General features: G+C 40.7%; 1 protein-coding gene across 2 annotated transcripts in view; it reads left to right on the top strand.

The window, feature by feature from the left end:
* Positions 1-18,869, top strand: part of SNAP25 (synaptosome associated protein 25) — a 79,329-nt gene extending 60,460 nt beyond the window's left edge. The window contains exons 5-8 of one of the 2 annotated variants that reach the window (XM_040980969.1): positions 6,407-6,524; positions 10,168-10,293; positions 12,912-13,056; positions 17,596-18,869. In XM_040980969.1, coding sequence (XP_040836903.1) covers positions 6,407-6,524; positions 10,168-10,293; positions 12,912-13,056; positions 17,596-17,664 — 458 coding nt within the window. In that variant the 3' untranslated portion in view covers positions 17,665-18,869. Of the gene's footprint in view, positions 1-6,120; positions 6,239-6,406; positions 6,525-10,167; positions 10,294-12,911; positions 13,057-17,595 lie in introns of both variants that reach the window. The other variant, XM_040980970.1, reaches the window with a different exon arrangement.
* The last annotated feature ends 4,890 nt before the right edge of the window (positions 18,870-23,759 follow it).

The following is a 23,759-nucleotide window of genomic DNA, read 5'->3' as shown; positions in this document are numbered from 1 at the left end:
GGAAATGCAAGAAGCAATGAAATTCAAATACCCAACCTTTTTTTATATAGTATTAAAAGATAACCTAAAAGAACAGTACCATAGGTTTTCTTTGTCTCAAAACATCTAAACATAGGGTGATATTGTGCAGAATTCTAGCCAGTAGTTAGTTACCTGATTCCATTCTGACATAATATTAAACAGATTTTTCAGTTTTTTCTTTCTTTATATTTTTATGAAAACACTAGAAACATTTCACAATCATGAGAATTAAAAAAAAAAAACAAAAGATAAAAATGCAAGACTCACTCAATATCCAGTCAACAAATTCCAAACAAAAAATCTCAAACTGGGGGAAGGAATGGGTGGGAAAATTGCCACATAGGCAATGGACATAGGTCATTATTTGTCTCAAAATATGGAGAATTCTTGCAGATCAACAAGGGGTTAAAAAAGCATAGCAACCCAAAAGAAATATAGGCATAGACCTAAATCATCAGTTTGGAAGTCAGTATGTGAAACCTGCCTCAACCATCAGCGGTAATGATATACCACTCTTTTTCTAGTGGTCTGTGTAATTTTAAAAATCTGATGTTAACTAGTGATGTGTGTGTCCTGGAAAAGGTAGAGCTGTCATTCTAGAGACAGATGCTGCAGAGCAAGACAACATGTCTCTGAGAGTAATTTGATCACTGTTTCCTACTTTCAAGTGTGCCTATCTTTGTCTGAGACATGCGAGTCCTAAAATTTTACACTGTAGATATAAATTAACAACCGTCTGAAGAAAACACACATGCCCTACTTGCAATTGTGCAAGACTAAAACAGCTTATGTTTCCATCAGAGGAGAGACCTCTTAGATTAATAAGGATCCAAGATATGTTCTGTAGCCTCCCCAGCAGGTGGATCTGTATTTATTGATTGACTTCTGGGGACAGAAAGGTACTGGTGGACACGTACCATCTGAGTCCTTTAGGAAACAAGTGCTGCTAAGAAGCAATTAGAAGGAGAAGAGATTTGGTGGGAAAATATGCAGCAGGCTGGTATGGGAGCAGACAGGGAGGGCCTTCTGCCTGTCAATGGGGCTGAAGCCTTTAAAAAAAAAAAAGAGGCAGGGAAGGAAAGATGATTGCGTAGAAGAACTTCAGGCTGCAGTGCTTCCCTGAGAAAGTCCACGCAGGCAGGCAGCAGGCCAGTTGGGAGCCCAGGAGCTAAGTATACTGGTGAGAGGAACCCCGTGCTGGATAGAAAGCTGACAGCCTCCCCCTTCCCCACCCCACTGTGCTGCACTGGGGTTAGACCCTCCTGGGGGGGAATGTGGCAGACCCCATGGAACCCAAGCAGAGGTCTTAGCTTCTCCTCACTCAACCTGCTGGGAGGGGCTCTCACAGATGCACCCTTGTTCATGTCATCTAAGGACTTTTGTTTTACATGATTTATTTATATTACATTTTCAAATAATAGACACTAACTGAGCAAAACAACTCAGTAAAGGAATTGAATGTCTCTCCCAACACCTTTCCTCCAATTTGCAAAATACACATTGTCAAAATTGATAAATAACAGAATCTAGCAATTAGTATGACAATCTTCAGAATCCCCCAAGTTCCATTTTCTAGAATAGAAAGTGTTGGCTTTGAAATGCAACATGCAGCAAATCCTTGCTTTAAAAAAAATTAAGCAGTGAGTACCCAGATACAAGAATGGTATTTCATTTCCAGAGCAAATTTAATACATACATATACAAATAATTGGAATTCTACCTTATTGGGCTTTTCCACTTAGCGATTTGCATTGTGAAAGGAGAAACAAAAAAGGTGATTTGTAAAAGACAAATTTGGGGGAAAGTTCAGGATATTGCCTTTCTCCCAAACTGTAAAATAGTAACATAAAGACATGGAAAACAATATATCTAAAACTGGAGTGGAAAATGGAGAAAGTAAACAACCTGTTTATTTAAGTTACAAGTTCCACTGTGTCTTTATGAAAAAAAAAAACTGCAGATTTCCAAAATCCAATAAAAATGCAAAAACATAATTCTTAAGCATGAGGGACTCTCTGCAGCATCTACCCATTTTTCTCTGAGAAAGAAAGCAGAGTGTAACATCTTTTGGACAGGTTTACTGGTGAGAGAGTTAACCTTCACAGCTAAAATATTTCCACCACAGTAAATGCAAGACCCTCAGTTACATGGCTTAAAACAACCTAAAGTAGCTGGGTTTTACCAGATGTCTGGTGAAGGATGCATACTGACGAGAAATCTGCAAGTGTGTGATTTCTGCCTGGTTATAAATGGCACATGGTTCATTTACCCTTACAATCCAAGCTTAGGGCTTTTCCAAAGGAGCTGAACATAATTCAGTAATTCTTTTCACTGTCATCCGAAGTGTGTTTTAACCTTCAACGTTGCATAGGCTACATTTTGCTGTTGAGACCAGCAAATGCTTTCTCTCCAGTTATGCTCTGCTAATTTTTGTCTCTCTGCCTGAACATCAAAAATGTTGACTGTTTCTGCCCTACAGCTGTACGGGAGCCTCAAGAAGCAGCCGTGATTCTAAAGGACGAGGCCAACCAGTGTTGGGTCAGTCCAGACCACCGCAGGTTATCCAGCCACGGGGCTGCGCTGGGAAATTACCTACTGAGATTCTTGTTTTATACGCAGATAGCAGGGGATGGCAAGGAGCACTGAGCATGACAGACAGCCAGCTCTGGAGGTGGACTAAGTCCTGGCACTTTCCTTCGCTTAGACAACATATCTCTAAGAGACCCCTCTGAAGCTACCTTCACACCTACGTGACTTAACCTTTCATCTCTGCACCTCTTGTTCCTTTTGTTGGTCTTTTTGTGTTGGAGGATGGTTATGTGTTTGTTTTGATGCTGAAAATATGGTTCTTGGGGGAAATCCCCTGAGATCAACTCAAAGTCAACAGTGAAATCTTTGACTGCAGGTGCTTGGCAGAGGATAGAACAAGCGATGCCCCAGCCAGAGAATCAGCTGCCTGTCTTAGTAAATATTCCTGGCACTGCACAGCAGCATTTGAGACAATATCCCTCTCCTATCATCTCCTAGGAATGACTATAGTGTCAGTCTCCAGCAGGACAGTCACTGACCACACGTGGCTTTTTAGCTCATTGGAATGAATTTCTGTATGTGTGTTAGTGCTAAGGACAATGGCAATCACACAGGCAGTATCTTATAAATAGATACTCTCCAGAAGGCTTTCCCACCACATCGATAACTCTATATTGCGCTCTTCCTTAACTGAGTTTTTTTTTTTAAACCACATCAAGATCAAAAATAAATAAATAAATAATTTTTTTAAAGCCATATCAAAATCCTAGAGGTCCCATGTTGCTGTGCCTAGGGAAGTTAGTAGAGAATCTATCTACCCTTAGATCCTTGAGCACGTGCTATTGATAAATCACAAACAACCCACCATCCAAGTGTGGCAGAGGTATTGTCTCAGTGCATGGTAGTATCTGCTTCAAGTCCTCTACTAGGCTCCAAGTGTAATTCTTCTCCGAGTCTTCAAGAAGAGGTGTGAAACAGGCAAAGCCACAGAGCAGGTTTCCAGAGTTAAGAAGCCTTCAGTGCTGGGTGGTGCTTTGTGTCTGCCAGAGACGTACTATGAAGACTTGTTGCTTAGAAGCGTTACCTGGAAAATGTCTTCTCGGGAAGCATTAGAGTATAATTTGAGTTTACAAAACATGTCCATAAATGTAACTCAACATGCTCTAAACGTTACCATGAGAATATACCATGTGACAAAATGGGCCCATGATATGCTCTAAATTAAGGACTTGACATAATTTGTGTGTAAAAATGTACTCCATGGCTGTTGATAGGCTTAAAGTAGTTTTCTGAATCAGATTCAGCTTTAGGACTTTCTTTGGAAGTCAAATTTTTTTCAAATCAAGCTGGTGACCCAAATGCTCAGAAATATTGATTTTAACTTATGTGTTTTGTTTTGTTTTTAATTATGAAAAGAAGAGAGAGTATTTGCTACCTGAATGCCTGCCGTGACTCTAAGTGGGACCAAAGCAGGAGTCAAGAATTCAGTTAAGGCCACTCATGTGGGTGATTGCAGCACCATTACTTGAGCCATCACCAGTGCTTTTAGGGTCTGTACTAGCTGTCAAGAGCCGGATTCAGGGCTGAAGCCCAGCATCTGAACCACTAGGCTCAACTCCTATTTCTGTTTTATCTTTTAAATTCAGCTCTCTAGTTAAGAGGCCTAACAGTTGCTGACTGGTTGACATAGACATGTTTCCTTCTAGTGTCTGGGCACACAGTGGGCGAGAGCCCTGAAATCTTGTCAGAAGTTACTATTTTGGCCTAAAAAATAAAGTACCAACTTAGTTTCTCCCTCAAGGACACATACTTGAATGTGTTTGTCTAGCCGTGGTCTCTGCTCATTTCAGCTGAGTTGAGTCTGGTAGCCTTTTACTCTGAGCCCAGACATCCCCTCGAATCTGTTGGATTTCTGTGATGGGGGGTAGCACACTGTTCCTGTCTGTGTGTTCTCTACTTGGAGATGAGTTCTTTTGTGTTGAGCTCCACCAATCCCCTGACCTGTCCATTGGCAAGCTCACATAGTACAAGATTGAGATCTTCAGAAAAGATCTGAAACATAAACATTTACATATCTATATGATGTCTGTCTATCCATTTGTCTCCCCTCTTAAAGGTTTTCCTAAAGGCATCACTATACCTATATTTACTCAGCAAAAATTCCCAGACTGCACTCTTGTTTCTTCCGGGTATCCAATGTTGGATAAACACTAAAGTTTTATTTTTCCGGTCATTTGAACAACATCATAGAAGTAAGAGATCCTTAATAAGCTGATATATTTTTTTTAGGTCCTACAAAAGGCCTTATTTTGTAAATACACACTCCCCTAGTTTAGGTCACTATCTAGGGTTTTAGAATGTACAGTTTCAACTGAACAACTTCACATGGAATAGTTTTGAAGTGATATCTGTTCCTTTAGGCTGGAAGTGTGCTTGTCAACTCTATGCTAGGTGTGCCTTTTTTCTTGGAGGTGGAAACATGCAGACCTGCACAAAAATAGAGAATAGTAGAAACATAACTAAGTTTTGTAATTAGAAAAGCAAGACATCTCGATGCTATTCTCCTTTAATGGTCTTAAAACCCATTTATAAAACTCTTTCCTTGAACTTGTGGTTACCTCAGTGGGGTGACGCAACTTTTGCAAAATTAACCAAGTCACTGTATATAACCCTGGCAACCCAGCAGTATGATTCATTTTTATGACTATCTCTCGGTTTCTTAAGTACACTGAGGTCAGTTTTGCTAGCTGTAATCACACAGAATCCATTACCTTCCCCCACCCGACAAAACCTCAGCCTCCCTCCTCTCCATCTATGGTTGGTGATGGCATGCCCCTCCTTGGAGAGATGGGTGTCAAGGAGCAGAGAAGTAAAACGACTTTCAGTGCTTTCATAACACATGAGTCATAGGATGGGAGAGAAACCAAAATGCTCCGCAACTTATAATGCTGCTGTACTGATGTTACTTTTTTCACAGTTTTTATGAATTAAATGTGCAAGCCAAGGACAGCCCATGGGTGACCTTTAACTAGACAGCCACTGCTAGAAGAAGAAAACAATCCATAGCTATTGCCCGTTATTGCTGTTGCCGCTGCTGTTTTTCTCTAAGAAGACACTGGATTCTGTTTTTCTACCCTTACCTGTTGAGGATTCATAAAAACCAAAAGTTATACATATGTTAAATGGAACCTGATGCTTCTTCTGGTAGCTTTCGTAAGAATACCTAAAAGCATAAGCTAATAACACCCTGTTTATCTTTCTCCCGGGTTTCACTGTTGTCTGAGTAAGTGACTGTGCTGTGCTGTTTCCCTGGACACTCGGAATCAAACTGATCTTTCAAACTCATCTCATCATGTTGGAATTTCAAACTATGCTGGGCATCATTTTGTTCATTGCCTTCCAATCATGCCCGCTCAGGAAAAGCAGCAGCCGACTGCCACAATGCATCCTCTTGGAACAATGCATTGTAATCTCTCTTTCTCAAATTCCGTCTCACATAGTCATTTCTCATGTTCTGTTGGAAACCCCCAAAAAATTCATTCCACACTGTCATCCCTTTGTCCTAACCAGAACAACTCGATCGTGTTGAAGAAGGCATGAACCATATCAACCAAGACATGAAGGAGGCCGAGAAAAATTTAAAAGATTTAGGGAAATGCTGTGGCCTTTTCATATGTCCTTGTAACAAGTAGGTACTGGGTACCAGCTCTAATCTGTGGCGTCCAGTTTTCTTTCTTTCTTTCTTTTATTATTATTTTTTTAATGTCAAAGTGAATGTCTGAAGTTTTGTCTTTTTTTTCTTTGTCCTTTTCCATCTGCTTCATTCTGTGGGGATAAAATACTTGTGTTTAATCAGAACAACTGGAACGCATTGAGGAAGGGATGGACCAAATCAATAAGGACATGAAAGAAGCAGAAAAGAATTTGACGGACCTAGGAAAGTTCTGCGGGCTTTGTGTGTGTCCCTGTAACAAGTAGGTGCTGCCTGCCTGCCTGCAGCTTGGGTTTCCCAAGGCCCATCTCCAAGCCTTGACAAGCTCATTCCTGCCAGGCTCCTGGGCAGGATGAGCATGTGGCATGCAGAATAGATCAATACCGTCTCCAATGCATTCATCTCATAGCATAGATACTATTAGTGGGAGTTACTGTTGATGCATTAAAAAAATCAGGCATACTACAGTGAAAGCTTCACTGTCAGCAACTTTTATTGATTCACATTTCAACATTTTCCAGAAGGTGTACCTTACCACAGAGAACCTCAAGAAAGAGGCACCCAGGGCTCGCCTTTTTCCTAACCCCAAGAGCCTGAATTGCAAACTTGGAAGAGGTGATGAGTAATTTGTTTCAAAAATGAGAAACACGTGTATCAAGATGTGGTTGTTCAGAAGGATAAGAAACAGATCATTTGGCCCAAATAGCATTCTGTAATTTAGAGAGAATGACCAAGATTGCCTTTTTCTCCTGCCCACCGTGACCAGATTTGGTCCTGATACCCTGCAGTTGCACACAAATCAGAACCAACAAGCTCTTCACCAAGAAGGGCTCACACTTCACCCAAATTGGACTCACCCCTCGGAAATTCTTCCCCTTTGGAAGATCTACCTGTACACTGGCTGAAATGTTGAAATGTGTAGATTTTGCATGCACGACATCACAAAACATTCAACTGTTCTAAAGGTTCTGCAACGCTTTTTTTGGAATGTAGCAGAAATGTGACATGTGGTTATAAAGGTTTGCTACAGAAGGAACCTGAAACGAAGGGTTCTGGAAGATAGTCTCATGTGACTGGTAGTGAAAAAAAAAACTAAATGCATGAGTGGATTATTCAACATGCATTTGGAAAATTAAACTTATTCCCTGATCTCCTTTATTCCCTCCCACTTCCCCCATCTAAAAGAAGCCCTGTTTCCTAAAAGTGCTCCTAGTTCTAGCTTTTAGAATAGAAATTGATGTCATTTCTAGTGAATTATATGACCATTCACATCCTTTAAACTTTGAGGCTGATATAAAATATCCCACTTCCTGTTTTGGAGGGGGAGGGGCTCAATTTGCAAATAAGTAGAAATTTTGTCTTTGTAAAGAATGATCTACAGTAACGTCTGACTAACTGGAGTCTAGCTAATGGAATCCCTGACTGTACACTTTTGCTCCCTTTTAGTTTTGACAAGACAAAGGGAGAAAAATCACAACAGATTTTCAATTATTTTTCTTCCAGGATAGATAGTTTCTGTTGCTTTGGTCTCCATCCACTTCCAGCCTCCACAGCATAGAATCCCAAATGTTAAGATGTGGTCTTCAAAGGAAAGGCCATCAAATGCACCAGAAAAAAAAAAAAAAACATAACCAAGGAGAGATCTGGTTACACCCAATCCTCAGCGACTCTCCAGAAAGTAGCGCAAGAGTCTGATATAGATATTCAGTCAAATTCCCTTAAAACAAAAGCGTCCCTCCATGACTCGTTGTTCATTAAGAAAGTCATAAAGCTTGCGCAATGACCCACTGCCAAGTACTCCAGTTAGTCAAGACTTGACTGTATATCCTTTGAGTGACAGACTGCCCCCACGTGAGATTTCCATCCCTTGGGTGGTGAATTCCAACGTATAATTCTCTCCCCTGTGTCCACTGTGTATGAAGCAAGGGCAGAGCCAGGGTACCCTGGGATGCTCTCCACCATTCTAACTAAATGATGGCCCCTACAAATGCCACGTATCAGTGGCCACTAATTCCTTAGTGAACAAGAGACCCTAACTGAGCTTCAAAGCTTGACTGAAGTGTTCCCTATTGCGTGTAAATAATGCTTTAAAAACCATGTGTCACAACGCAGTGCCTGGTGGTGCCCTGGATTATCTGAGGGTGTCGCCCTGTCTCGGCATGTTTCGAAGGACTATGATAGATGTACGGCAGTGATGTGAGTCTATGTGCAGCGTTGTGGGTGCAGTGGTTTGCCTTCTTTCAGAAACGCGTATTTCCTACTCCTTTGACTTTGCCAAAGATGGTACACCAGATATTTTACATAGCAGAAAACATCACAAAGTCCATGTCACTTCTTTTAATATGAGGATGGAGGCCATGGGGAGATGGGGGAAAGAAAGCAGATTCTAATCTGTTAAAAGATGCTCACAGATCTTATCCCATTGGGTGGGGCCATGGCCCTTTGTTGTAGTAAATTCTGACTGCTCAAAGGGCTATGATACTACACATGAGATTGTGGAAGTTGCTGAAATTCCATTGGTACAATTTTCCAATTTGTTACCAACATTGCTTGGTCCCCAATGTACCTATTAGGACCAGATTTAATTAATACCTGCGGCCCTCTTGAGAAAATGGAACAAAATAAAATTTTTAAAAAGTTCAATTGTAAAGTCTTATAATAGATGGTATGAAAATGGGACCAAAGGATATTTCTTTTGCTTGGACTAAAATGCATATGGTTTCTACTATGCAAAGAACCTAAAAACATCTTTGATGGCCTTCAATTCCAACACACCCACCAAAATATGCTGCATATGTTTCTATTGGGCACAACAGGTATGCCTGGATTTTAAGTTTTTCTCCAAGGCAGCTCAGTGAAATACAGCCCATGGAGACCGTACCAGATCCAAACCCTGTCACCACCCCAGGATAGTTTGAAATAGGAGTTTGTAAGTGCTCTCTGCCCTGCTCCACAGCCCAGCCAAGAAGCTACTGAACCTGCGTTTCAAATCCTCATGAAGGCTATTACTGTCCTGCTAGTGCCTTTTTCGGGAATGATCAACTTCTGGAATAGTTTGGCTTCAATGAGAATGCTTCACTTTCTACTCATGCCTGTAGCTGGTGCATGAAGAAGACATAGAGGGGGTTTCCCTTTTTGGTGATAGATGGCTTGTTCTCTCTTCTATTTTCCTGCATTCATTTCACTATGCTTCTTTTACTTTTTGTCTCTGTGGACAAAGGTTTGTACATCAACTCTGGATGTATGGTGACTGTTGGGAAGTACCGATATATTATCTAATTTCAAATCGCTCTAGAGGCAACTGAAAGACCACCTCCCTTGGCCAACCACCAATCCTTTTTGTCCTTCATGCAGAGCTGGAAATGTTGTTCCCATACATTGGGAAAAAATAAACATGAAATAGGAATCCTTGCATGATAGTGTGTAAAAACTTGGTCAAGTATGTTTTCTCTTGATGACCGTGTGTTGCTGTGGTGTGATGTACACACTCTACTTGGCAGTCTTGTTTTGTGTCTGTCTGCCAGTATGTTTTTTTTCTCTGTGTGTTTTGTCTCTCAAAATAGAACCATGTGACTGAAATAGAACTGAATGTTCTTCAGCTAGCTTAATCCTTGTCTTCAATTCGACTACACCACAAAAATAAACCCAACCAAGAGCAACCGTGTGGGCCAAAGATTGCAGTCCTTAACAATTGCAACTGACTCAATTGGAAATGAAATGCTGAGTAGCTGAGGCATGGTGGTGGCCAACTGTTTGGGTCTGGATCATGATATATATCGGTATTCTCTAATGCCTCGACTGAAAACTCATCTGCTTGGTTAGGTACTTGGCTTGAAGAAGTCACGATTGTTGTGAGCTTGTTGCTCCACCCCCGGGCCTTGTCACTCACCCTCTTTTTTGCATAGGCTTAAATCAAGCGATGCTTACAAAAAAGCCTGGGGCAATAATCAGGATGGAGTGGTGGCTAGCCAGCCTGCCCGCGTGGTGGACGAGCGGGAGCAGATGGCCATCAGTGGTGGCTTTATCCGCAGGTAAGCCTCATTCAGGTCATCGCGTGACTGCAATGCAACAGAGCTTCCTAAGAAAACCGCGTACCGGGATTGAGGAAGGGTCAAGAACAAGAAAGGATGACCTACTCATGCATCAGCAAAGGCTGGAAGCTGTTACCATCAAGGACCTGAAGGCACTGGGGAAGGAACTGTTGTTTCCTGCAATAAGAGAAATGTGGCTACTGCCACAAGCTAACAGGAAATAGAAAAGGAAATGAAACATCGCACCCCCTCACTCTTGCCACCCAGTATCTCACTGATTATTAGCCAAAGCTCCCTGAAAGCCAGCAGGTAGGAGAAGCTGGGTGAAAGCCAGCAGACAGGAGGAGCTGGGTGATACAGTCAGTGGAGGCCACCTTTTCTACACACAAAGATAGCCAGAGAATGCATTTGTGACGAAAATAGAGAACAGTGATTTCTTATCATCACTTTTAAAATCTACAAACAAAAAACCAACTGAAATATATATTTTATAATTCAGTACTCCACTTTAGGAGACCAGAAAACAAAGAATGGCAAATATTTCTAGTGAGAAAAAAAAAATGTATCTTGCTTGGCAGGCTGCTACAGGTTGATGTTCAAGTTTACTGAAAATTTTAAAAATCCAAAATTTTTTTAATGCAGTCAGCACCCAAGAACATTGCACTCAATTACCTTCAAACCATATATCTATATATATATGGTGCAAATGGAATATAACGGATTTTATATTTAAACTAGAATCTCTCTCCCAGATATCCTACCATACTTATACAAATATTCCAAAACCCTAGGAAAAAAAATTTCAAAGTCAGAAGCACTTCTGAGTCTAAGCATCATGGGTAAAGGCTAATAGGACGCGGGGGTGGCCAGTGTGGTCACTTATGTAACTACCTGTTCCCAACGATGGGTCACTGACACTGAGTTGTAAGGCATTGCCGTTTGCCTAGAACTTTGCCAGTGTCAAGTCTATGCATGTTTCTATCAGCTTCCAGGAAAACTGGACCAAGAGTTCTGCCACTAACACCTGCATGTCAGAGTCATCTGGGGAAATACTTTTAAGTACTTACACAATTGGTGCAATGTACCCCAACTGGATCAGATGCTTGAAGTAGGACACCACACCTGTAGATTTGAAGCTTCTCAGCTGATTATAATCAGAGCCGAAAACCACCAACCTGGAGACAGATCAAAAAAAAAAAAAAGAATGAAAATTTGACGTCATGAAAAAGCTATGTATAACTTTCAAAACAAATTTGACAGCAGCATAAATTTATCCTTCAATTCCATTTTCTCACTGTTTTAGAAAGATTTATTTGTTTGAAGACAGAATGAGCAAGATACACCATCAGCTGGTTCACTCCACGAATAACTGGGGTTAGTCCAGTTCAAAAGCAAGAACTGGAAACTTCATCCCGTTTTCCCACATAGGTGGTAAAGGCCCAATTACTGAGAGCATCCTCTGTTGCCTTTGCCAGCGCATCAGCAGGAAGATGGATAGAAAACAAAGCTGTTGGTACTCAAGCTGATGCTCTGATATGTAATACGGACGTTGCAACAAGCTTAATGTGCTGTGCCACAACACTTTTTCCTCCACAAAAATTTTTAAGTGTCTTTTGCATACTGACAAAAAATCTGGAATAATAGCTTGCATTTGCAACCAAATGCCTTTACTTTCAAGTTGGATTGTGAAAAAAATAGCAAGATAATAAGGCACTGTGTGAGCCAACTCCTTCTTCTCCACTCCCACCTCATTGAAACTGAAACAATAATCTTTTATCAAAGTTGTCTACTTGAAATCACTCATTCACAATGCCACTTAGAAACTGTAGCATTAAAATCTGAATGAATAAAAATCATCTTGAACTCCCTTTGGAGTTCTTACAAGAAAGCAGAGATAAGAGGCAAACTGCCACATTCATTATTACTCTTCCCGCTGTTGTTGGTCCCAAATGAAAAAAGGGATGAGCAGAAAGAATTTCTGACTCAGTAAAATAACCTTTTTCTTTCATTGTCAAGTTGAGTCTTGAAGGCTTTGCTTGACATCACAGAAAGAAAAGCATAGTTTCTGTTTAGATAATTCATTTGATAACCAGGGGTCCTTCTAACTAATATGATTTTATCCTTGAAAACTAAAAATTTGGATAAACATGCAAGGGAAAAGATATGCTGTGAGAAGTGAGAAAAGTAGATAATCTGTTTAAAGCATCTTCAAAAATAAAAATTTAGGAATTCAAGAAGAAATTTTTAAAATTACTTCTTTAGCTGCCCAAATGCTACACTGCTTTGCAGGCAATTATGAAGTTTTGTTTTTGTTTTAAATTTCAAACTTCTGGCTCAATTTCCATCACAAACAAACAAATCCCAAGTGACTATGCAGGAAAACATTTGTCAGACGAGGGTCCTTCAGGAACCTTCCTAAAGGCATACACACACACACAGGTCATCTTGCTCATGTGTACCTCCTGCGTTCTCCTACAAAATGTGCTGTTACACTGAGGAGAGTTAAAACATAGAATAGTTGCCTCAAGCACTACAAACTTCCCCTAAGCTTTCAGTACTAGATATTCAAGATGTTTCTCTGCCTGTCTCTTCTAAAAAATATATTATTTGGCTCCCAGGGTAACAAATGATGCACGGGAAAATGAAATGGATGAAAACCTGGAGCAGGTGAGCGGTATCATTGGAAATCTCCGCCACATGGCCCTAGACATGGGCAATGAGATCGATACACAGAATCGCCAGATTGACAGGATCATGGAGAAGGTGAGCACGTGGCAAGCAGCACGCGGCTGTACCTTGTCTCTGCTGGAGCACCAAGGGCAGATCCGGCCCCTCGGGCCATTGTGTTTCACGCGAGCACACTGGTACTGGGAAATTTTCCCTTTACTTTTCCAAAATGCAAACACGGCTTTAGCATCGGAACCTGAGTGATGAAAAACAGGTAGAATGTGAGGGACAGTGAAGCATGTGAAAATGAGAAAAGTATTCTCACCACCAGCAAATGCAAAACCTATGTGACACAATGGGCCACCAGATGAATTTACTTCCACCCAAGACAGTATGAAGAAAGACTTCAAGGAGTGTCGGTAATTTGAGTAGAGTCTTAAAGGATGGGAGGTGTTCAAGTGGAGATTGTGAAGGAAATGGGAGGGAAAAAAAATAGTCATGTTAGCCAGCAGTTGAACATGTGTTTTCTTGCTGTAAGTGCGAAAATTTGAATCACAGTTCCAGAAGACCTGAGCTTCCATTCCAGCCCAGTAGTTTGCATCCTCGGACTTCAGAAATGGAAATGTATGTCTGTTGAAACTGAGTTCATCTGAAGACACTACACCTAGCTTTAAGGTCCTCAGTGTCGACAAGGACCGTGAAGATGATTGGAAAAAAAGTAGAATGGGAAAGGATGGATCTGGGGGCTTAAAATTAGAACAGAAAGAAGGGTTTCCAAGGAGAACTCTAGGATGAGATCTAAAATAGTGAAAGTCAATACTCTTTGCCATACAAATCTGATATAATTTCTACTTTCTTGTATTCCACCCCTTCCTCGATCAGTAAGATCTTGAATATTGATTTGCAATTACTACAAGTGTTCAAATACCAAGAGAACCTAGACTCATTAGTAATTCTATATTTGCACTCTTTGCTTGGCTACTCTCATACTGTGTATTTGTTCCCTGGGAAATACTGAAGTTCTTATCCTGAAGTGCTAAATTTTATGATTGATTCCACTTCAGCAGGAAGATAAAAATAGTATTGAGCCTTTTTCATCATAAGGCTTACTTAGTAGCTTTTTGGTACAAGAACAGCCTTAACTTGAAAAAGGAAAGAAGGGTAGGTGCCACAAAGGGGACACCATATTTCTTGTGTTGTATGTGTTCCATGTGAAAAACTCTGATTATATAGTATTTTTGCCTGACCAATATTGAGAGCTACCCACATGCCCATGTTGGCTGGTAAAATACTTCTTTTAATTTTTTCCAAGTTATGACATGCTTACTATTGAAGAAGCCTTTGAAGTGAGGATGCTTTTAAAGTCAATGGCTTTTAGAAGGATTTGAGAGCTTCAAAAGCGCCAGAGCCAATGCAAGCAACCTAAGCTGTAATGGCCCAGATAAATGAACTGAGAAATAATTGCTGAACTCCACTGCAACATGAAAATTACTTATTAACACAGTCAATTTATTTGAGATGTCCATAGATAAGGTACCAAAACTGGTTACAATTTCCAAAACAGAGGTTTTACTACTAGAGGGGTCAGATTCCTATTGTTAGAGTTGGACTTTATGCAAGGACAAGTGTTCCTAGAAAAGCACAAGGCATACCAATTTAACTACTTTGTATTTTGGGCTCTCCTGTTAGGCAGACTCTTCTTCTAGGCTCAGGGTACTACCAGGGTAAGACCTATGCAGGTATAGGGGTTAAAGAAGAGCCAGGCAAAGGGATGGGGTAGAGCTGCTTCCATTGGAATCATTCCTTGAGAGCCGAATCATTTCAAAAGCAGGAAAAGGATCTAGTTGTCTTTGAATAATTAGTGTCATTCCAGTTATCACAGTTCCAACCCACCCACCCCCCCCAAAAAAACCCCCTAAGTATGAGCTTGATTCCTAGAGAGCTTATTTCAACACAGCATTGCCATCAGTCCTCAGCTTATATGGACTATTTACAAGCTCCCAGTGTCCTGTGGGTTCTCTTTTCTGATAATAGGAAGCAATGTACAAAGCCTTCTGAATACCCAAGAGGTACTTAAAAGCACCCAGTGAGGTCATATTGTCTCATAACCAAAAAAGTAACTTGCCCCCACATCAGTCATGATCTTTTCTCTTCTTTTGGGCTGGTAATGAAGTCTGGGCTGTCCAAAACAATGAAGATTTTAATGCATTCGTATGGACTGACAAAAATTTGCTCTATTTCAAAAATATTATTTTCTGCTGAAAGGCATTTGTCAACACCATCTCCTAAGATGAAAAAGATGCAGTTCTTTCAAAGAACTACCAAGTAGGGGGCTAATACATATCAGAGGACATGGAAAAGTGTTAAGGAGATGATTTAGTGATGTTCAGGCTTACGCTGAATTTGTCCACAGTAGATATGGTGCACACATTAAGATTCAATGGGGGAAAAAAAAAGATACAATGGGGCTGACTTAAATTCTTCTATCAGTGAGAAACTGCAAAAATGCAGCATAATATAGCTTCTGTTTAGGATTCTCTGAATTGAAATACAAAAACTGGATGGGCTTGTTTCCATAAATAATGCCCGAATTATACAAACACGGTGAATACAGATGTGTTTTCCAAACACCAAGAAGATATCTAAAAGGAGATTCTCGGAATTTGTTCCAGAAGGTTCCCCTATAATATAACATAATGAAGGTGTGGAACCTTTGTGTCAGGTATTATAAGCTGGAGTTTTTGTATGCTTCAGAAAGGATTTAGTTGGAAATCACAGATTCTCATTGAGCACATAAGTCTGCCCGAGCTGTGGCCAGAACCATCATAGATATCCAGATAGCATCCTCCTGCTCTCCCTCAGATGTCTCTTTATGAATATCTACTATCTGAAGGTTTACACTCTTACACAGAACATCGCAGAAAATTTGCCTTCAGAAATGCCATTTCATCTAAAATGTGGGGTTTTTTTTCCCCCTCTGAGCTATGCTGAGTTCAGTCTGCAAAAAGCATAATTTAATCTCCAGGAGTATTTCATATTGGTCTGAGCCTGCAATTTTCCTTTGTGCTGAAGTGTCATTACTTCAGATATGATTTGTAGCTGGAGGAGGAGGATTTAAGAGGCAAGTAAAATTGGAGGGATTATCCGTTTGCCAAATGAGGGGCCTAAGGTAAAAAAAAAAAAATATGAGACTACAGTTCAGAATAATCAAGGAGAATCAAGGCTGTATGTTCGAAATGTAAATACTTATCTTGAGAGCCAACTTTTGATTATCCAAACAGATGGCAGAGAGCCATGGCCAGATAAAATTCAGCATTATGAGTATGTTTAAATTTAAAATGTTGTGTTTGAATATGGATAGCTAATGTCTCTGGAATTCACAATTCAAACTAAAGAAGACTTAACTTGGTAGAGGTGGGGAAGCACTAGGCAAGTTAAGTAACCACCAAATCCGAATTTCTGAAGTCAGCCCAGTCCTGCTTGACAGAACAGTGGGTTTCTCCACCATCGCCAGGAGCTTCATTTTCCTTTCTCTGGGCTAGAGGGGGAGACAGCATTACCCATCAGCACAGGGCAGAACACCAGCTGAAACACACCCTGGTCTTCACCTCCACTTGGAGACTCATCTTTCTCAGTGCTGATGGGGAGACTTAGTTTCCAGAAGGTTCCCAATCAAGCCTGGCAGCAGCCCTGTTTTTTCATTTCCGATACAGCAAAATGTCACTGAGCAGTGAAGAGACAGATAGTGAAGTGAGCAAGGTACAAAAGTGTGGTATATGTTTGTTCAAGACAAACTAGTCATGAAAGCGAATCTAAGGAAATAGAGCTTCAATGTCCTTGAATTACCCAAAAGAAAGCTATGTTTTCACCCAATAACGATAACTGCAACCCAAGATACATTGAGCACTTAATTTCTCAGAACATTATTCCAAGCATATTCTATAGAGAAACTTAGTTGATCTATACCGCAAACCTAAGCAGCAGAGTGTTCAGTCACATGGACTCTGACTCTAGGCCGCTTGCATTGCAGCTCTGGTTTCCCCATTCCTTAGCACTACTGCCTTAGACAAACTGCCCAAATTCCTTCTGTCTGCCTGCCTTTTTCACTTGGAAAAGGGAGATAATAAGCTTATGTACCTCTTAGTTACTCTTATCAGTAAAGAATGAGTGGAACATAGGACATGCAGTATCCTTTATGGCGCCCAATTTGTAGACAAGAAAGCTGAGGCTCTGAAATACAATTTGCTTAATGTGACATTGCTTTAGCCATGGCAAGAATGCAGCTCTACACGAAGTGAGCATTCAACGCAGTGCAACATGTGTGAGTGCCTAGAAGTCACTGAGTGTCATTCCAAGACAAAACGTGATCCACCAACTTCAAAGGGATGCTCTCTGGCTTATAAAATAGTTGAAAACTAAAATCAGGCTTCTGTTGTCTTGTTCAAGTACAGCTATAGCAATCATTATCATACAAGGGAATGTCTTGAGTAAATCCCGATGAAGAAAGTCTCAAGGTGGTCTCACACCCTCCCCCCAGAAAAAAAAAAGTTATTTTTTTTTTAAAGCTGTATCCAAAAGGATAAACGGAATTTCTGGGTGTAAGCTGAGCTCTCTTATCTTCCCCTCTCTTTTCAGGCTGATTCTAACAAAACCAGAATTGATGAGGCCAACCAACGTGCAACAAAGATGCTGGGAAGTGGTTAAGCGTGCCTCTCTCTATACTCTCCCGAATGCTGTTGGGCAAGATAGCTCCTTCATGCTTTTCTCATGGTATTACCTAGTAGGTCTGCACACAGATACCCATCAGCCCATCCTCATTGTGAATGTTGTCTTGTGTCACCTGTCAGCTTTCCTACAATATTATGTGTCTTTCATTCTCTGGGTCTCTTTCTTTCCAAAGGTTGTATATAGTGGTCATTTGGTGGCTCTAACTCCCTACATTAGATGTCTTGGGTTTCATTTTTCATTTTCTCTCCTCAGTGACGTTTGCTGAATGACAACAATTTAGGAATGCTCAATGTGCTGTTGATTCTTTCGATACACAGTATTGTTCTTGTAAACTGTGACATTCCACAGAGCTGCTGCCATGGTCCTTTCTTCGGGTGTCAGGCTCTGAATCTCTCAAATTGTGCTCTCTTTTGTTCCTCATGGCTGTTACCTGTCTATAATTTCATGATTAGACAATGTGGAACTACGTAACAGACATTGCACTAAAAGTGATGTGATTTATGCATTTATGCATGAGAACTAAATAGATTTTTAGATTCCTAATTAAGAACTTTCCATGACAGTAGCATACTGATGAGAAAACACAACAACAGCAACAACAAAGCAACAACAAGCATGCTCAGTATTGAGACACTGTCAAGATTAAGTTATACCAGCGAAACTGCAGTAGTGTCACTTTCTTTCTGTCAACATTTAAACTTATCAATCATAATCATCCTTTTTAAAAAATATATAATTTTTAAAAAGATGGATTTGACACATTGCCATTTAATTTTTTTCCAGTAAAAATATATGTTTGGCTGAAGCTATGTGAAATGGATGTACTTTAAGGTCTGTTTGCTGCTTTTGAAGACAATGTTTTGGAGAAAGCAATTTTGCTGTGAAACTGTGGAGATGTAAATTTTATAAGGTTGACTTTAATTAATCTCATTTTCCCCTGTGATTTGTAATCAGTACAATTCTTTGTTGCTTAATCTAGAGCTATGCACACCAAATTGCTGAGATGTTAAGTAGCTGATAAAGAAACCTTTAAAAAAAAACATTATAAATGAATGAACTACAGATAAACTGTGAGATAAATATCCTTACAGCATGTAATATTAAATTCCTCCTGTCTTCTCTGTTGGTTTGTGAAGTGATTGACATTTTGTAGCTAGTTTAAAATTATTAAAAACTATGGACACGGCCAGCTCTCTGCTTTCCTTTCTTCATGGACCCGTCTTAAATTTCTCAGGCGAGAAGGAAGAGCCTGGCTATTCCGTCTCCTTTCTCATAGAACTCCAGTTCTGTGTACTAAGGATGATCTATGGGAAAATAAAGTTTTTCTTATTCAGTAATCCCAATGGAAACTGATGACTTAGCTTGATTTTCTTAACCTCTTTCAGAGGCACTGTGTGTGAATTCAGTGTTGGCTGAGGGAGAAAAGGTTTTGCAATAGACAGGGGGAAAAAACTGTACAGGTGGACCTTGAGCCCAACAGTTAGGACACCTGCCTCCATAGCAGAGTGCTTGGGTCGAATTCCCAAACTCCAGATTTCACCTATAGCTTCCTGCTAATACACACCTTCCAATGTCAGTTTCTATCTCTTGTCTCTCAAATGAATAAATCATAAAAGTAGATAAAATTATCCATTGCCCTGGTTGATAATTATATAGTCTCACCCATGAAAGCATCTCTAGAGGTTTTGTGAGCACCAGTAAGAGACAAGAACAGTAATGGCAAACTTAGTATGTTTAATAAATTTTTGCAGTTCTTTATCAACTTTCCCAAACCTCCAAACAGATACCGTAGGTACCCAGATTCCCAAGGTAGGTATTGTAAGGAACAACAGTATTTCTTCCTTAAAATTAAGGTAGTAGAAAAGAAACAAAAAGAGGGAGCAAATATGTATTACATATGTCAAAACTGCCAGGAAATCAATGTATGAACCAGGAAATTATGATCCAAACCCCATCCATGGCAAACCAGAAAAGTGACCGTATTTTTGCTTTGGATACATGAGGAGTAAGATACAGGCATTTTGCTTTAAGACCTGTCACCTAAAACATTCTAAAATATACTCAAATTTCCTTTGGTAATTACATTTGACAACTTTAGCCATTATGCAAAGGAAGACAGATTTTACAGGACAGAATTGGTTCAGGATGATGAGCTGACAAAGCACGGCAGGACACTCTAAAGGCTAAATCTTCTACCTCCATCACACACAGCACTAGCAAAATGATCCTTGAACAAAAAATGGGAAGGTGAACAGTAGCTCCCCAGTCCTTTGGAATAAGTCCTCTTCTTCTGTCTGCCTCTCCACTGAAACTGGTTCCCCGCTCCCCTCTGTATCCTCCCCCAGCACCTTTTTAGACCAACTTTCACGAATCTCAGAGTTCCAAGTTGTCAGTAAATTGATGGCTGGCTGTTATAAGAAAAGGGAACACAATTGGAATTCCATGGCCAGCTAGGCACTGTGATAAATGTCTCACTAACATTAACTCATTAAACTCTTGAGAAACTCAACAAACTTGGCAGCATTAGCACCCTTTTGCAGATGGAGACATTGATAGTTTATTTGAACAAGATCCCTCAGGTAATAAGTAAGGCAGGCTTGATTTAAATCAGATGTGCCTGACTCCAAAGTTACTGGGAGGCTTGGAAGAGACATCCCGGAACGGTACTCCTCTCTGTTCAACCAGCCAAAACTCCACAGGATAGTGGGCTCCCTGAGCATCAGCAGACAGATGTTCCAGATTTCTGTCAAAGGTTGTGGGAAACCCACCTTCTGTTCACTTGTTAAATTAAGAAGTATTTCTTGAGCTTCCATTATCTGCCAGGTCACGCTCTGATTCTTTTTAATACAGCAGCAAAGAAAACTAACCAAAAAAAAAAAAAAATCAGGGAAAGTGTTCTTGATAAACTGAACATTCACTCCAGATGGGGGTAGATAAACAAGGAAAATGCAAACTTTCATAGAGAGATGCAAAACCGTGAAGGGGATGGGAAATAGAGAAGGTGGAGTGATTAAAGGAGACCTCATCAGAAAGGTAAGATGTAATCAGGGAATTGCTTAAGGTGTAGAATAACTCCAATGTTATGCCTAAATTGAACCCATCTAAGACCAGAGTCCAGGGGTGATGAAGCAAGCATACAAACTACACATTTATTTATTTGTTTATTTTTGTTACTATTATTACTTAATAATATTAGAGTTCCTCATCTACCACTCCATCACCATAGACTGTATTGTTCAGGAGAAATTTACAAAATCCTTGTCCCAGAGAGTAAGTAATTTCAGAAACAAATAGTCCTATAATGGAATATCAGATCAATATAAGTAGAGAAAGTGTTGGTGTCATTGTCCACATTTTAGACCTTCACTTAATTATTGATTTGTTAATTGCCCTTCGGACAGTTTGGTTGTATACCTCAGTTTTCTCCATGTAACTTTTGGAACCTCAAATTCTTCTAAGATGTAGGGTGCTTTGAAGAACTAAGAAACTAAGGAAGATCAAACCCTAACAAAGCATTTTACTGTGGCACGACAGATATTTTCAGGACTTGTTACCAAAGCATCCCAGGTAACCATTCCATGGGACCATTCCCAGGCAGGTGCTGCAGTGTGAAGGTGTCCCAAAGCAATCTTCACTTCAGGGATGAACAGAGAAGGGCCAAGTGGAAACTCAGCATCCTTGGCCCTGATAGAGACACTTCTTGGGTGTGTTGTACCGGATTTTTAGATCCCTAGAAAGTCATCGAATCTGAAGTCGGTGCTAAAGCAGTTTCCCCTTAGCAACTTACACTCTTCATTCGCTTCTCTTTCTCTTTTCCTTTCTTGCTGCTTGTATTTCCTGAATTCACTTCTCCAATGAATTACTTGCCCTGAATTTTTGTTTTCTAAGAGAGTCCTACCTAAGAAAAAACTTGCACAAGTTTTAAACCAGCGCCTAAACGTGCCGATCAAAACAGTGCTGTAGAGAAATATGCTGTGTTGTACCTACCCCCCAGCTCTCTTTGGATCTATCCTCTTTAATGAATCCTTCGTAGATGAATGCAAGTCTGGGGAAAGGCAGTGTGCTGCCTGCTACCAGAAAGAGAGTATGTGGGTGTAATGGGAACAGAAGTCAACAGGAACCTTAAGCCCTTCCTGAGTTTTGCTTAACTGTGTATAAACCATGTACGAAGATTGGCTGGGAATATCGACTGCATTGATGAGCTTTCTACATCTCACATGCCTCCGAGAATGCAATTAAAGTGAAAGGAAATACAATCAGAAGCATCAGGGACATTTCTGATGTGGCTTACTACTTTTAATTGGAGAAGTCGCTGAGCACCCGTATTGCGTATGACACACTCAGTAGACTTCGTCTAGGGCTTCAGTAAACTAGTTTTTCACACCAAAGATGTTGCCACCTCTACTCTAACAAACTGTCCAAATATCTCTGTGTTCCTAATTGTGGCAGTTGCTGCGTCTCCCACACCCTTAGGGAGGTGTACTCTCTCTTCTGTGTCCCTTGGACTCTCATAGACACAGAGGGTGGGCGAACCCTTGCTATGTTTAAAGTGGATATGTGCTAGTATTTTTCTTTTTTTTTTTTTATTGTTGCTTACATTGTATTATGTAGTACAGTTTTATAGGCACTGGGGATTCCCCCCACCCCTCCCATACCCCTCCCCCCATGGTGGATTCCTCCACCTTGTTGCATAACCATAGTTCAAGTTCAGTTGAGATTCATTGCTTGCAAACACTTGCCTAGCATAAAGTTCATGTGTAGGGCAAAGCAAGCCAGCACCCCCAGAGAGAGGATTTGCAAACCAATTGCACAGTGGCAGTGGCAGCCTGTTGGTAACCCTGACCTTAATCCTGAAATCAGAAACCTAAGCCCTCCCAGTCAAAGCCCTACATCTCACCAGCCAACTGTCATTAACCACCAACCACCCAGAAGGAACTTACACACGAAAGCATTTACAAAGGAGCAAGATGGAGCGGGATTCTTGCTCAGCAGTCCTCATTCTGGAAACTTCTGTGCTCCTCCCCCTCCCTCTCTCCACCCATCTTTTGTTTGCTGTTATTCTGCAGACATTTACATTGAAATTTAGGTTAGACGGGTTCTTTCATTTTCCCTTGCCTCCCAAGCTTCTCTGAACAAAAATATACTGTTCTCTTTGCTAAGGGGATAAATAAAAAGGACTGGTTACTGAGGGCTGAAAAAGAAAATACGTGTCTTAGAGACAGCCTAAGTGTACACAAGTTATATCCAGCGTGTGTGGGAGCGTGGGAGTGTGGGGTGTGGGAGGTGACTGCTGCTTCCCAGGCACTGTCTTCTTTAAAGGAGCCGTGACAATCGCAAGTTTAGGAGCGAGGAGGCAAGTGTTGAGGGTGTGTGTTTTAAGATTTCACAGGCTATGGTGATAGAAAAGAACTATCTGTACAATCTTGGCTATTAAAGGCAAAATTCCAGACAATTCCAAATAGATTCTCCAAGGGTTTCTATTCTTCTCCACTAAAAGTTCCCTTTGTTTTCTTTGCCTGTGGACTGGGCTAGAACAATAACCCATTTGAATTTCTACCTCCTATACTTTCATATATACACCTACAATGCAAATAGCCTGCCCGGTCCTGAGAAGGCTTAGCAGTTCCTCAGTGAACAATCTCAACATAATTTTATTCCAGTGCAATGATTTCAAACTAAGGAGAGGTGCTGGAGTGCCTTGGTGGTGTTCCTCTCGAAGTGGAGAGATGCTGCCTGCTGATTCCTTGGGATACAAAGCCTGGGATGGAGGCACAAGGGTGTGACTCCAAGGAGCAGAAACAGAAGGGGGAGAGCAAAAGAGCAGGATAGACTCAGTGGAAAGCCAGTGCCTTAGGAGTTAACCAGCACAAAAGGCACCTGGGTGGTTGTGATAGGCCTGCTGGGAATCCTACAGAATGTATGTCAGGACCATCTTCCTAGAGCAAGAGAGAACCAGTTACCCCCAGTTCCCATCTCCTGTTAGCCCAGGGTTATCGCAGGGAAGCACATCTGCCCCTCTGTCCTTCTGGATTGTCCTTCTCAATGTCAAGGTGTTCTTTTTGAGATACTGT

This window comes from Ochotona curzoniae, unplaced genomic scaffold (genome assembly GCF_017591425.1).
Source record: "Ochotona curzoniae isolate NIBS_2020 unplaced genomic scaffold, NIBS_Ocur_1.0 contig_3520, whole genome shotgun sequence".
In the NCBI taxonomy this organism is placed as follows: domain Eukaryota; kingdom Metazoa; phylum Chordata; class Mammalia; order Lagomorpha; family Ochotonidae; genus Ochotona; species Ochotona curzoniae.
This window is presented reverse-complemented; position numbering and strand designations above follow the sequence as displayed.